This window comes from Nicotiana tabacum, chromosome 23 (assembly GCF_000715075.1).
Source record: "Nicotiana tabacum cultivar K326 chromosome 23, ASM71507v2, whole genome shotgun sequence".
NCBI classification, from domain to species: domain Eukaryota; kingdom Viridiplantae; phylum Streptophyta; class Magnoliopsida; order Solanales; family Solanaceae; genus Nicotiana; species Nicotiana tabacum.
The window spans coordinates 469,987-482,135 of record NC_134102.1 but is presented as its reverse complement, the minus strand read 5'-3'; the positions used below and the strand labels follow the sequence as shown (position 1 = coordinate 482,135).

Genomic DNA, 12,149 nt, shown 5'->3' with positions numbered 1-12,149 from the left:
TAGTTCGTGGATTAGTAAAGGAATTCATACGAAATTGCACTGCGTAATAACAACGAAATTTTGCAATTCTAAGGGTGTACGGTGCAATCCTTCTCAAGAGTATCATACGAATTTTTCCCTACTCCAGGTATATTAAGGCTAAGCCCTTCCTTCATTTTGGCATGATCTCGTAATTACATGTATTTGATAACGAGGCATAAAGAGAAGTTCATACTTCTGAATTTATATATATTATCCTAGTCTCATAAATTGCAGTATTCTCCTTATCGGGACTTCATATTTAATTGAGTATTGTCTTCTTCCAGCCAAGAGAGCAGAGAGCCTATATATACAATATTACAATATTTTCATTACCATCGAGCGATAATCAATGGGCAGGCCCCTATTGGGCAACCTCTGATCAGATGGTAAGTTATATATCGAGCCTGCTGTGGCCGAGCGCCTATGAGCGAGCCCAGTTGGCCGAGATATAGAGCCTAGAATGATCGAGCACCTATGAGCGAGCCTACTACGGCAGAGCAGTTATATATATACCGAGCCTTATAAGACCGGACAATTATTTTACTTACTATATTGAGAGGGTTGAGTCAGTACCAGCATATAAGCATATCTTCAAATTATCTTTGATTCCCAGTTACTTCAGTATTTTATTATCAGTTTAGTTTTAGTTTTCAGTTATTTTATTGCCTTGTATACTCGGTACATTATTTCATACCGATGTCCTTTTTTTTCCGGGGACGCTGCATTTCATGTGTGCAGGTTCAGACAGACATACGTGTAGACCTCCTCAGTAGGTGTTGCCCGAGTTCAGCTTTATCGGTAAGCTTTACGTCCTTCGGAGTTGCCGGGTCTAGAGTTTTATGTACATCCTATATCGGGGCCCTGTTCCGATCACAGTACATCCAGGAGTAGAGGCTTGTAGACATATTCTGTCAGTTAGTGCAGTATGTTGGGCTTGTAGGCCTTGTATGTATATTTTGTTGGTTTGTCAGTCATAGTAGCTATGACGGCTTTCTCGGCCCATCTTTATATTGATGTTTAGTCACCGGTAGTTTTCGCTCAATTTTATATTTTGCTTCGTAAATTATCTTGCAATGTGGCCCCATGGCCAAAGTATGACATTATATGTTCAGAGTCCCTTGTCGCAAGTTGGTACGCAAGGATAGATGAGGCACTGGGTGCCGATCTCGCCCCCAGGTTCAGGGCGCGACAAAAGTGGTATCAGAGCAGTTCTGTCCTAGGGAGTTTACAAGTCGTGTCTAGCAGGGTCTTGTTTATAGATGTGTTGTGCACCACATTATATAAGCAGGGGACTACAGGGCATTTAAGAGTTGTTTACCCTTCTTTCAAATCTAAATCATGTTGTAGAACTGAGTTAGAGGAAATTTGAGTTAAACTTACGTGTTGGCGTTTGCATGCACAGATGACAGTGACTAGGAAGACTACAGCTAGTCAGAGGAGAGATACAGCAGTAGGTGAGGGGACCAGCAGGGTACCCCCAGTAGATGGGGCCCAATCTGAGGCCCAGTGAGAGACCCATACTCAGCTATTACCGGCTCCTCCACCACCTAAGGAGATTTTTAGGGAGACCGCGCATCCAGTTCTCCCTCCGCTTCCATCAGATCAGGACTTGAGGAGTGCAGTGCATTTGTTGACACAGTTGGTAGCTACCCAGTAACAGGCTAGGGCACCCGCTAGTGCAAGATCTTCTGAGGGGTCTGGGAGTTCAAGGGTCCGAGAGTTTATTACTTTGAGTCCCCCAGAGTTCACGGGGACAAATCATAGGGAGGACCCGCAGGATTTCATAGATCAACTTCACAAGATCTTTCGGGTTATGCATGCCACGGAGAAAGAGGAAGTTGAGCTAGCAGTTTTTCGACTTCGAGATATAGCTATCCTTTGGTATGATGGATGGGAAAGGTCTAGGGGACGTTATGCATCTCCAGCTATTTGGGAGAATTTTTCAGATGCCTTCCTTGACCAGTACTTACCGCGGGAGATCCGACAGGCTCGATTCGATCAATTTCTAGCCCTCAAGCAGGGCAATATGAGTGTTCGAGAGTATAGTCTCTGTTTTGAATCATTGGCCCGATATGCACTATCCATAGTTGCTACTATGCAGGACATCATCCACAGGTTTATAGCAGGGTTGGCCCCAGAGTTGACCGAGACATGTGCCACCGCTGCACTGCAGGATAGTATGGATATCTCTCAAATTCAAGCATTCGCCCAGAATATAGAAAGGGGTAGGTGTCGGCAGGAGGGTACGGAGAGGACTGAGTAAGAGCAGCATAAGAGAATGAGATTTTCCAGGTCTTAGGAGCAGTCTCAGGGTAGTTAGAGGCCTCAGTACTTCGGACAACTACCTAGGCCTTCACCACCTCAGTTACGGGGTTACATGTATGACCGTTATACTTAGTCAAGACCAGATGAGAGCTCACGGGCATCGGGTTTGCAGCGACAGCGAGGTTCATAGCAGACATAGTCATTTTCGTCGCGGTGTGACATCTGTGGTAGAGGATACTTAGGCCAATGCCGAACCAGTTCCGATACTTGTTATACATGTGGACGTCTGGGGCATATGATATGAGATTGCCCAAATAGAGATTTGGGGGTATGGCACAACCAGCGAGTTCAACAATAGGATCATCTATGTCTATGCATCCTTCGGGGCGCGAGTCTCGGTCTTCGGATGGTAGAGGTCGAGGCAGAGGTAGAGGTTCCAGTTCAGGTTGTAACCAGAATCACAGCTATGCTTTAGCGGGTCGACAGGACCAGGAGTCTTCACCAGACGTTGTGACGGGTGTGTTGACCATTTGCTGTCACGATGCTTATGCCTTGATAGACCCAGGATCTACTTTATTGTTTATTACCCCTTTTGTCGCGGGGAAGTTTTGTATAGTGCCTGAAATACTAAGTGATCCTTTTGCGGTATCTACACTGGTCGGAGAATCGATTATTGCTAGACGGGTTTACCGAGGTTGTACGGTGACAGTTTGTAGTCGTCAGACCTCAGCCGACCTAGTTGAGCTAGAGATGTTAGATTTTGATGCTATCATGGGCATGGACTGGTTGGCAGCTTGGTATGCCACAGTTGATTGTCGAGCAAAGACAGTCAGATTTCATTTTCCGGGTGAGCCAGTCCTTGAATGGGTAGGTAATACAGCGACACCCTGAGGTAGGTTTATTTCCTATCTGAAGGCGAGGAAAATGATCGCAAAACAGTGCATTTATCATATTGTGCGAGTTAGAGATGCAGATGCTGAGATACCTACACTTCAGTCTATTCCAGTAGTCAAAGAGTACGCAAATGTATTTCCAGATGAACTTCCAGGTATTCCTCCAGGGCGAGAGATTGATTTTGGCATCGATTTGCTTCCGGAAACTCAACCAATATCAATCCTTCTGCATAGAATGGCACATGCCGAATTAAAGGAGTTAAAGGAGCAGTTAAAAGATTTGCTGGAGAAAGGTTTTATCCGGCCCAGTACCTCACCTTGGGGTGCACTGGTATTATTTGTACAGAAGAAAGACAGCTCGCTGAGGATGGGTATCGATTATAGGGAACTGAACAAGGTAACTATTAAGAATAAGTATCCACTTCCACAGATAGATGACTTGTTTGATCAGTTGTAGTAGCTAGATGTTTTTCAAAGATAGATTTAAGGTCGAGGTACCACCAGGTTAGAGTTCGGGAGAAAGATATTCCCAAAACAGCCTTCAGGACTCGATATGGCCACTTCGAGTTCCTTGCCATGTTCTTCGGGTTGACGAATACACCTGTCATGTTCATGGACTTGATGAATAGCCTATTCCGGCCATTTTTAGATCTCTTCGTGATAGTATTTATTGATGATATTCTAGTTTATTCATGTTCCGAGGATGAGCATGCGGACCACCTACGAGCGGTGCTCCAAACCCTCCTTGATAGTAAATTATATGCTAAGTTTTCTAAATGTGAATTCTGGTTGAAGTCAGTAGCATTCTTGGGGCACATTGTATCCGATGGAGGTATAAAGGTAGACAATCAGAAGATTGAGGCTGTGAAATCCTGGCCTAGACCTACCACTCTGACAGAGGTTCGTAGTTTTCTAGGCTTAGAAGGATACTACCGGAGGTTCGTAAAGGGTTTTTCTTCCCTTTCGGCACCATTGACAAAGTTGACACAGAAAGTAACTAGGTTTCAGTGGACAGAGGCTTGCAAGCAGAGTTTCCAAGAGCTTAAGAACAGGTTGACCTCGGTGCCAGTTCTAGCACTTCCAGAGGGTCCAGATAGTTATGCCATGTATTGTGATGCCTCAGGTGTCGGGTTAGGATGTGTCCTAATGCAACACGGGAAGGTAATTACGTATGCTTCAAGGCAGTTAAGGAAGCACGAGCGGAATTATCCGACCCACGACCTCGAATTAGTTGCAGTTGTCCATGCACTTAAGATATGGCGGCATTATTTATATGGCATTCATGTTAATGTATTTACAGATCATAAAAGCCTGCAATATATCTTCAAGCAGAAAGAATTAAATTTGCGAGAGAGGTGATGGCTTGAGTTATTGAAAGATTACGATGTTAGCATTCTCTACCATCCAGGCAAAGCTAATCTGGTAGCAGATGCCTTAAGTCGCGGATCTATGAGTAGCTTAGCACATGTAGAGGCCGAAAAAAGACAATTAACTAGAGAGATTCATCAATTGGCTTGTTTGGGGGTTCAGTTAGTAAACTCTGGTGATGGTGGAGTTGTACTCCAAAATACTGCAAAATTATCTCTCATAGCTGAACTAAAGGAGAGGCAGTACGAGGACCCAGAGTTGGTCGAGTTGAGAGAGCGAGTTCCGCAGCAGAAGAAGCCGTTGTTAGAGCTCAAGGGAGATGGAGTTCTCAGATATAGGGGTCGTCTGTGTGTTTCAGATGTAGCAGGGCTACGAGACAGGATTATGTCAGAGGCACATTATTCGTGGTACTTCATTCATCCTGGGTCGACGAAGATGTACCATGACATTAAGGATGTATACTGGTGGAACGATATGAAGAAGAACATTGCTGAGTTTGTCGTTCAGTGTCCTAGTTTCCAGCAGGTGAAGGTAGAGCACCAGAAGCCCGGAGGGCTAATGCAGACTATTGAGATCCCGACATGGAAATGGGAGGCGATAAACATGGACTTTATCACGGGTTTACCTCGTTCTCATCATAAGTTCGATTCCATATGGGTGATAGTTGATAGGCTCACGAAATTAGCTCATTTCCTACCGGTCAGATCTGCATATACAACAGAAGACTATGCAGAGTTATATATTAAGGAGATAGTGCGGCTACACGGGGTACCAATATCTATTATATCTTACTGTGGGGCCCTGTTTACAGCACATTTTTGGAGGTCATTTCAGCGAGGTCTAGGGACTCAGGTGAATCTTAGTATAACTTTTCATCCACAGACTGATGGACAAGCCGAGCGCACAATTCAGACGCTCGAGGATATGTTACGAGCATGTGTGTTGGATTTTAAAAGAAGTTGGGATGAACATCTACCTCTTATCGAGTTTGCATATAATAACAGTTACCACTCCAGTATCCAGATGGCTCCGTACGAGGCTTTATATGGGCGTAAGTGCAGATCTCTTATAGGGTGGTTTGATGTTGGAGAATCTAGGTTACATGGGGCAGACCTGGTTCAGCAAGCCATAGAAAAAGTAAATCTTATTCTGGAGCGATAGTTGACAACTCAGAGTCATCAGAAGTCATATTATGACGTGCGGCGACGAGACTTAGAGTTCGGGGTTAATGACTGGGTATTCTTAAAGGTGTCGCCTATGAAGGGCGTAATGAGGTTTGGCAAGAAAGGCAACCTTAGCCCACGGTATATTGGGCCTTATAAGATCATCCGGAGAGTGGGCCAAGTAGCTTATGAGTTAGAATTGCCGTCGGAATTGGAGTCTGTCCATCCGTTTTTTCACGTATCTATGCTACGGAAGTGCATTGGCGATCCTACCCGAGTGGTGCCCACGGATGATGTACATATTACGGAGGACTTGTCATACGAGAAAATTCTGGTTGCCATCCTAGACCGACAAATACGCAAGAAGGTGGAAGAGATGACGTGGGAAACAGAGGAAGAAATGAAGTCTAAATATCCCCACCTATTTCAAACTAAAGATATGGCTCGAGGTGGGATACCTCAACACCGCTCTATTCAGGCCAGTAGGTCCTCAGGTAAACTCTTATTTTTGACTTTCAGAATTTATAATGGACAATTGTGTGAGGCCAAGTGTTACTATTAGTAGACATTGGCCAGGTGTGGCATATATAGTATGTTTTCTGGCTGCGTACATGTTGGTTTTAATCTAGTGTATGGAGGAGACTCTCGCAAAATTTTCCCAAAGTCTCTAAGAACAAACATTCGAGGATGAATGTTTCTAAAGGGGGAAGGATGTTACATCTTGCGTTTTCGTACGTTAAAGTTTCGTCTTCAGTAAATTGACGTAGACTCGGGGATGAGATTTTCTTGAGATTATAAGTATTTATATTATTTATAACAAGAAATAAGTAAGTGACGTGAAAGAAAAAGGGTAAACGAATCAAAGAAAATGAGTTTCATTGAAGGTTGTCAATTTGGGATAAAATACGGTCTAAGCTATAATACCCAATATTTATGGACTAGTACCATACAAAGTACCATATGACCATGATAATATGATGTATAAAGTATATTAAAAATAAGTAATAATTTAAGTAATTTGAGATAATTCTTAATTATGTGGGTAATTGGTTAATTATTGGTTTAACGGGAGATTAACTATGTAATTAAGGATTTATGGATAATTGTAGGTGAGAACAAAAGCCCCCCACGTGGCAGCAAGTGGAGGAAGATTTAAGTGACTCTTGCCTTTAGACAATTAAATTAGGAGGCACATGGACAACATTCTTAATCCATCCCTTGCCAACACGTAAGAAGTGGAGTTTATATTAGTCATCTCAAACTTATTTTCAATGGATATCAAATTCATTTTGGTGAAGGAATTATACAAAAAGGCAAAACAAGGAACGAATGTGAGGAGATTTTGAAATTTATATGAAACTTCGTATTACAATAGCAACGGCAGTTCATGGATTAGTAAAGGAATTCATACGAAATTGCACTATGTAATAACAACGGGATTTTATAATTCTAAGGGAGTACAGTGCAATCCTTCTCAAGAATATCATACGAATTTTTCCCTACTCCAGGTATGTTAAGGCTAAGCCCTTCCTTCATTTTGGCATGATCTCGTAATTACATGTATTTGATAATGAGGCATAAAGAGAAGTTCATACTCCCGAATTTATATATATTATCCTAGTCTCATAAGTTACAGTATTCTTCTTATCGAAACTTCATATTTAATTGAGTATTGTCTTCTTCCAGTCAAGAGAGCAGATAGCCTATATATACAATATTACAGTATTTTCATTACCATCGAGCTATAATCGATGGGCAGGCCCCTATTGGGCAACCTCTGATCAGATGGTAAGTTATATACTGAGCCTGCTGTGGCCGAGCGCCTATGAGCGAGCCCAGTTGGCCGAGATATAGAGCCTAGTATGGCCGGGCGCCTATGAGCGAGCCTACTACGGTAGAGCAGTTATATATATATTGAGCCTTATAAGGCCGAAAAACTATTTTATTTACTATATTGAGAGAGTTGAGTCAGTATCAGCAGGTAAGCATATCTTCATATTATCTTTGACTCCCAGTTACTTCAGTATTATATTATCAGTTCAGTTTCAGTTATTTTATTGCCTTGCATACTCGGTACATCATTTCATACTGACGTCCCTTTTTTCGGGGACGTTGCGTTTCATGCGTGCAGGTTCAGACAGACAGACGGGTAGACCTCCTCAGTAGGTGTTGCCCGAGTTCAGCTTTATCGGTAAGCTCCACGTCCTTCGGAGTTGCCGGGTCTAGAGTTTTATGTACATCTTATATATATATATATATATATATATATATATATATATATATATATAGAGAGAGAGAGAGAGAGAGAGAGAGAGAGAGAGAGAGAGAGAGAGAGAGAGAGAGAGAGAGAGAGATGGGATCATATTCCGATCACAGTACATACAGCAGTAGAGGCTTATAGACATATCATGTCAGTTAGTGCAATATGTTGGGCTTGTAGGCCTTGTATGTATATTTTGTTAGTTTGTCAGTCGTAGTAGCTATGACGGCCTTCTCGGCCCAGCTTTATATTGATGTTTAGTCAGCGGTAGTTTCCGTTCAGTTTTATATTTTGCTTCGCAAATTGTCTTGCAATGTGGCCCCATGACCAAAGTATGACATTATATGTTCAGAGTCCCTTAGTCGCAAGTTGATATGCAAGGATAGATGGGACACGGGGTGCCGGTCTCGCCCCCTAGGTTCGGGGCGTGACAGATTGTATTTGGGCTTCATTATTTATATTAGGTTGTAGTTGGCCTTGTATCATTTTTTTTCTTTTGCTTATTCTTTGTAAATGGATCCTACATAACTAATAGAAGGTTCCATAGAGAAAAGGAACCGGTCATTTTGCTAATCCAATTTTTCTCTCTATTGTGCGACGATCTTCTTCTCTTTCTCATTGTCCCTAGAGTTGAATTTCATTGGATTCTAACGTCAATTTATAAAATTTTCAAATATAGATCAAATTCAACTAACTTGAAAAAGAAAAACAAATGATTTGCCAAAACGGACAAAAATAGACTATGTTTTACCAAAACGGAAAACTTAGGTTTAACAAAATTTTAAGTGTTAACAAAAACACCACTTTTGTATTTATATATGGGTCTTGCTAACGTATACATTAGCACCCTATCCATTTCGTCTTTTCCTTAAATACCCTTAATAATTTATTGCAACACATTTAACAGTGGGGATATTTTGGTCTTTTTACAAAAAATAGATCCAAAACCCATTTTACCTGTTCTTCTTTCCCCGTCTCTCTCCACTGTAATCATGATTCTTGTGAAGAAAAGGAACGAAGAAGGGTTGACTTTGTTCTCAGTGAATTTTAATTGAAGATGGTTACTGACTTCTGTGATTCAACAATTGTCGTTTTTAATGGGAAAAGGGAAGCTTAGTTAATTTTATTTGTTAGCTTAGTAAAAAGAAAAACAAAAGTTAATAGAACCAATACTAACAAGAAATTCGAATTCTCCAGACCTAAGAAGCTTGAGTTTCAACTGGAATTTCAGTTTGGGTACATCTCAAATCAGTTGCCAAAACTCCCCAAACTTTGAATTCAAGTTCGCAAAACAGTTTCCAACAATTGAAGATAAGACCCAGTCGATTTTGAGTAAATTTTGTTAGATCTGACACAACCCAGAAGCTTCAAAAGTTTATCAACGGAGGATTCGGAATTTTTAACCCACCAATGTTTTCGACGGTACTCACCTTCAATTATCTAGCTCAAAACTACTTTGACACAAACCCAAAGTAACAATTTATCACAAATTCGAAAATTCAAGCCCCAATTCCTAGTTCACAATAGCTAAGAAAAGCAGCGAGAGAGGTAAAGAGGGAAAAGAGAGGTAGGCAAATTCGGGAGAGAGAAAGCTAAGAGAAGCAAATTATGTTTTGCTATAAAATGACAAAAGACCCCTCTCACTAATAAAGTATAGAAATTAAAAATTAGGATATTTAAGGAAAAGACAAAATGGGTAGGATGCTAACATAGTAACTTATGTTAGCAAAACCCATTAAATAAATGCTTCTCCATTCATTTACAAGAAGAAAAACGAACACATTTCTATCTTACAGTAAAAGGATCTATTCACCTCTTAGGTTAGCAAACAAAATTGGCTATGATGTTATACAGAGACGAAAACAAAGTTATCTGACTAAAAAAAACAAAAGGAAATTATATTTGCATTGATCATAAGATTAGACAGCAGTTAGGCCACTGTATCTTGGCCTTGTTCTCTTTGGAGATGGACCTTCTTCCATGGACTTCCTCTTATTATTATTGCCTTGAAACTGTTGAATTTGCTGTATTTGTTCTGTGTCCACTTCTGTTTTTGGCTGTGGCTGTGATTGTTCTGATATAACTTTTTCAATTTCTGGTGATTCTTGATTTTCCTTTGTGACAATTTTCTCAGATTCTTGAAAGCTTTTGCATTTGGTTTTCATCATATGGGGTCTAAGCTTATTAACATCTGATAATCTGACTGGTTTCAAGAAAAATTCTTCAGCCCCTTCTTCTAAGCATCTGATGAATCAGTCGGAAAACATTATTAACCCTTTATTGTTTTTCCAATAATCTTCAAGAAACTAAAGTTAAGGTAACATTGTGCTTGTTAGTATTTACCTATTGATTCTTGAAGGAACATTCTCAGATGACATAATGACTACTGGAATGTTTCTAAATGATGAAGATTCCTGTCACAAAAAAAGAGTACAAATATTAATTTACCAAATAGATAAATTGATTGGCAAAAGAATCTAGTAAAAAGAAAAGTTGTTTCAGCAGGGGTCCAAAAAAGGAAAGACATAAAACCATAGGCACATGTCCTTTCAACATCTAATTATGCAGTACACATACAGGTGGGCAAAGGCGATCCTGTGCACAAAACTTCCCTTATGGATGGGTCAGAGCCGGATCACAAGGGTCTATTAAATTCACCAGTTATGCCAAAGACTTCTTTTTTCAACTTTGCCGGTACACATACAGGTGGGCTAGATTTCCTAACAAGATTTTCAACTGATCTCAAAATTGAAAGGTGAGAAAAGGACCCCATGTGGCTAATGGGAATGCCACAAACAATTTGATGGGGAAAATTTATGTCCTAAAGTATATTACCAAGAAAGGAAAATGATGTATAAATCAGAAAAAGAATTAAAAGAGGAATATGGCAGCAAGATGAAAAGAAGAAGAAACTTTAAAGCATACCTTAATTTTCTTGAGCAAATCATAGCCTGTCATACCAGGCATACAGTAGTCAGTGATAATAAGATTTACTTCCACTTCCTGCAAATTCTAAAACAAAAAAGATTAAAACTTTCAGAGGAAATCAGTGGGAAATCCAAGAACCAAAAAAAGGAAAATTTTCTGTCAAAGCTTTCTGGAAAAATACAACAAGTCAGTTCAAGAAAGTTAGTGAAGTGGGAAAATGAACATTACCTGATGGTTATGAGGACAAGCATGAGGGGGATTTGGATGGTTTTCATGTTCTTGTAATCCCAAAAATTCTAAAGCTTTATTTCCAGAATCCACAGTAGTAACTGCCATTATAAAAAAAATGCAGATGCACACAGTAGAAAATCAATAAAAATCTTATCTTGGATTCACTTTGGCAAGAAAAATAAATGGAAATAGAAATCAGAAAACTAAAAAAGTTACCTTGGCAAGCAGAGGTTCTAAAGAGCCTCTCAATGAGCTTCCTATCAATCAAGCTATCATCTACAGCTAAGACATGAAACTGTTGCTCAGCAGCTGCCATTCCCATTGCTCCAATTCTTTTGAGGAGAAAAGTTTGGAATTTTACTTAATTCCTTGGTGGGGTTGGTTTGTTTGTAATTGTATTGGTTGTGGTGTTTTTATTTTTTCTTTGTCTATCTTTCTGTTATGAGTATGAGGAATTGAGAAGAGTGGGGGAGGTTTGGCTTTGTAATGAAATAAGTCCTACCAAATTCCACAACAAACAAAGCAAGATCTGACCAGATTTCATCCCAAAGATTACAAGACAAGCAATGGAGAAAGAACAGCTGGTAAATTAGAGTAAAAACAGAAAAAATATTTGAGGATTTCTTGGAAGTTGGATTTTACTACCTATAATAAGAAAGCAATGACAAAAGGGAGAAATGTATAGCTACGCATACATATATATATGTGCGTGAAAGTAAGAAGGGAAAACTAACTATTGGAATTGGCAAGGAAAGTGGAGGGTTCTTTCGTGGTGGCATTACGGGGAACCTGGGGATGAGACTACAATGTCCCGAAAAATTATAATATATATATATATATATATAATATTATATTTTAAAGTTATATGTTACGAACATCTTTTATTAAAAATTGGTTCTTTTAAATTTAAATACACTTAAAAAAAACTGTTTCGCCACTTGTCAAGGGACCCACAAAAATCCTACAATGAGATACAGGTGAGGTAAGCAATGTTGCCTTTGTTCCTGGTGTGAAATCATG

At 40.1% G+C, this 12,149-nt stretch overlaps 1 protein-coding gene across 2 annotated transcripts; it reads right to left on the bottom strand.

The window, feature by feature from the left end:
- Nucleotides 1–9,651: 9,651 nt before the first annotated feature.
- LOC107760578 (two-component response regulator ARR8) lies at nucleotides 9,652–11,942 on the bottom strand. 2 transcript variants are annotated; one of them, XM_016578648.2, is made up of 5 exons: nucleotides 11,346–11,942; nucleotides 11,127–11,227; nucleotides 10,896–10,973; nucleotides 10,314–10,384; nucleotides 9,652–10,214 (listed from the first exon to the last, which is right to left on the bottom strand). In XM_016578648.2, exons 1-5 carry the CDS (start codon nucleotides 11,449–11,451, stop codon nucleotides 9,890–9,892), a joined length of 681 nt encoding a protein of 226 aa, XP_016434134.1. In that variant the 5' UTR covers nucleotides 11,452–11,942; the 3' UTR covers nucleotides 9,652–9,889. The 2 variants fall into 2 exon arrangements, with proteins under 2 accessions (XP_016434134.1, XP_016434133.1); XM_016578647.2 differs by having other exon boundaries at nucleotides 10,896–10,982; nucleotides 11,346–11,590.
- Between the last annotated feature and the right edge of the window lie 207 nt (nucleotides 11,943–12,149).

Excerpts from the sequence above, each read along its gene's own strand:
- LOC107760578 (XM_016578647.2), bottom strand. The coding sequence starts at position 11,451 with ATGGGAATGGCAGCTGCTGAGCAACAGTTTCATGTCTTAGCTGTAGAT. Across the intron at positions 10,385-10,895 it reads ATTTGCTCAAGAAAATTAAG|GAATCTTCATCATTTAGAAA; the intron begins GTATGCTTTAAA and ends TTTTTGTGACAG. Across the intron at positions 10,215-10,313 it reads GTTCCTTCAAGAATCAATAG|ATGCTTAGAAGAAGGGGCTG; the intron begins GTAAATACTAAC and ends CTGATTCATCAG.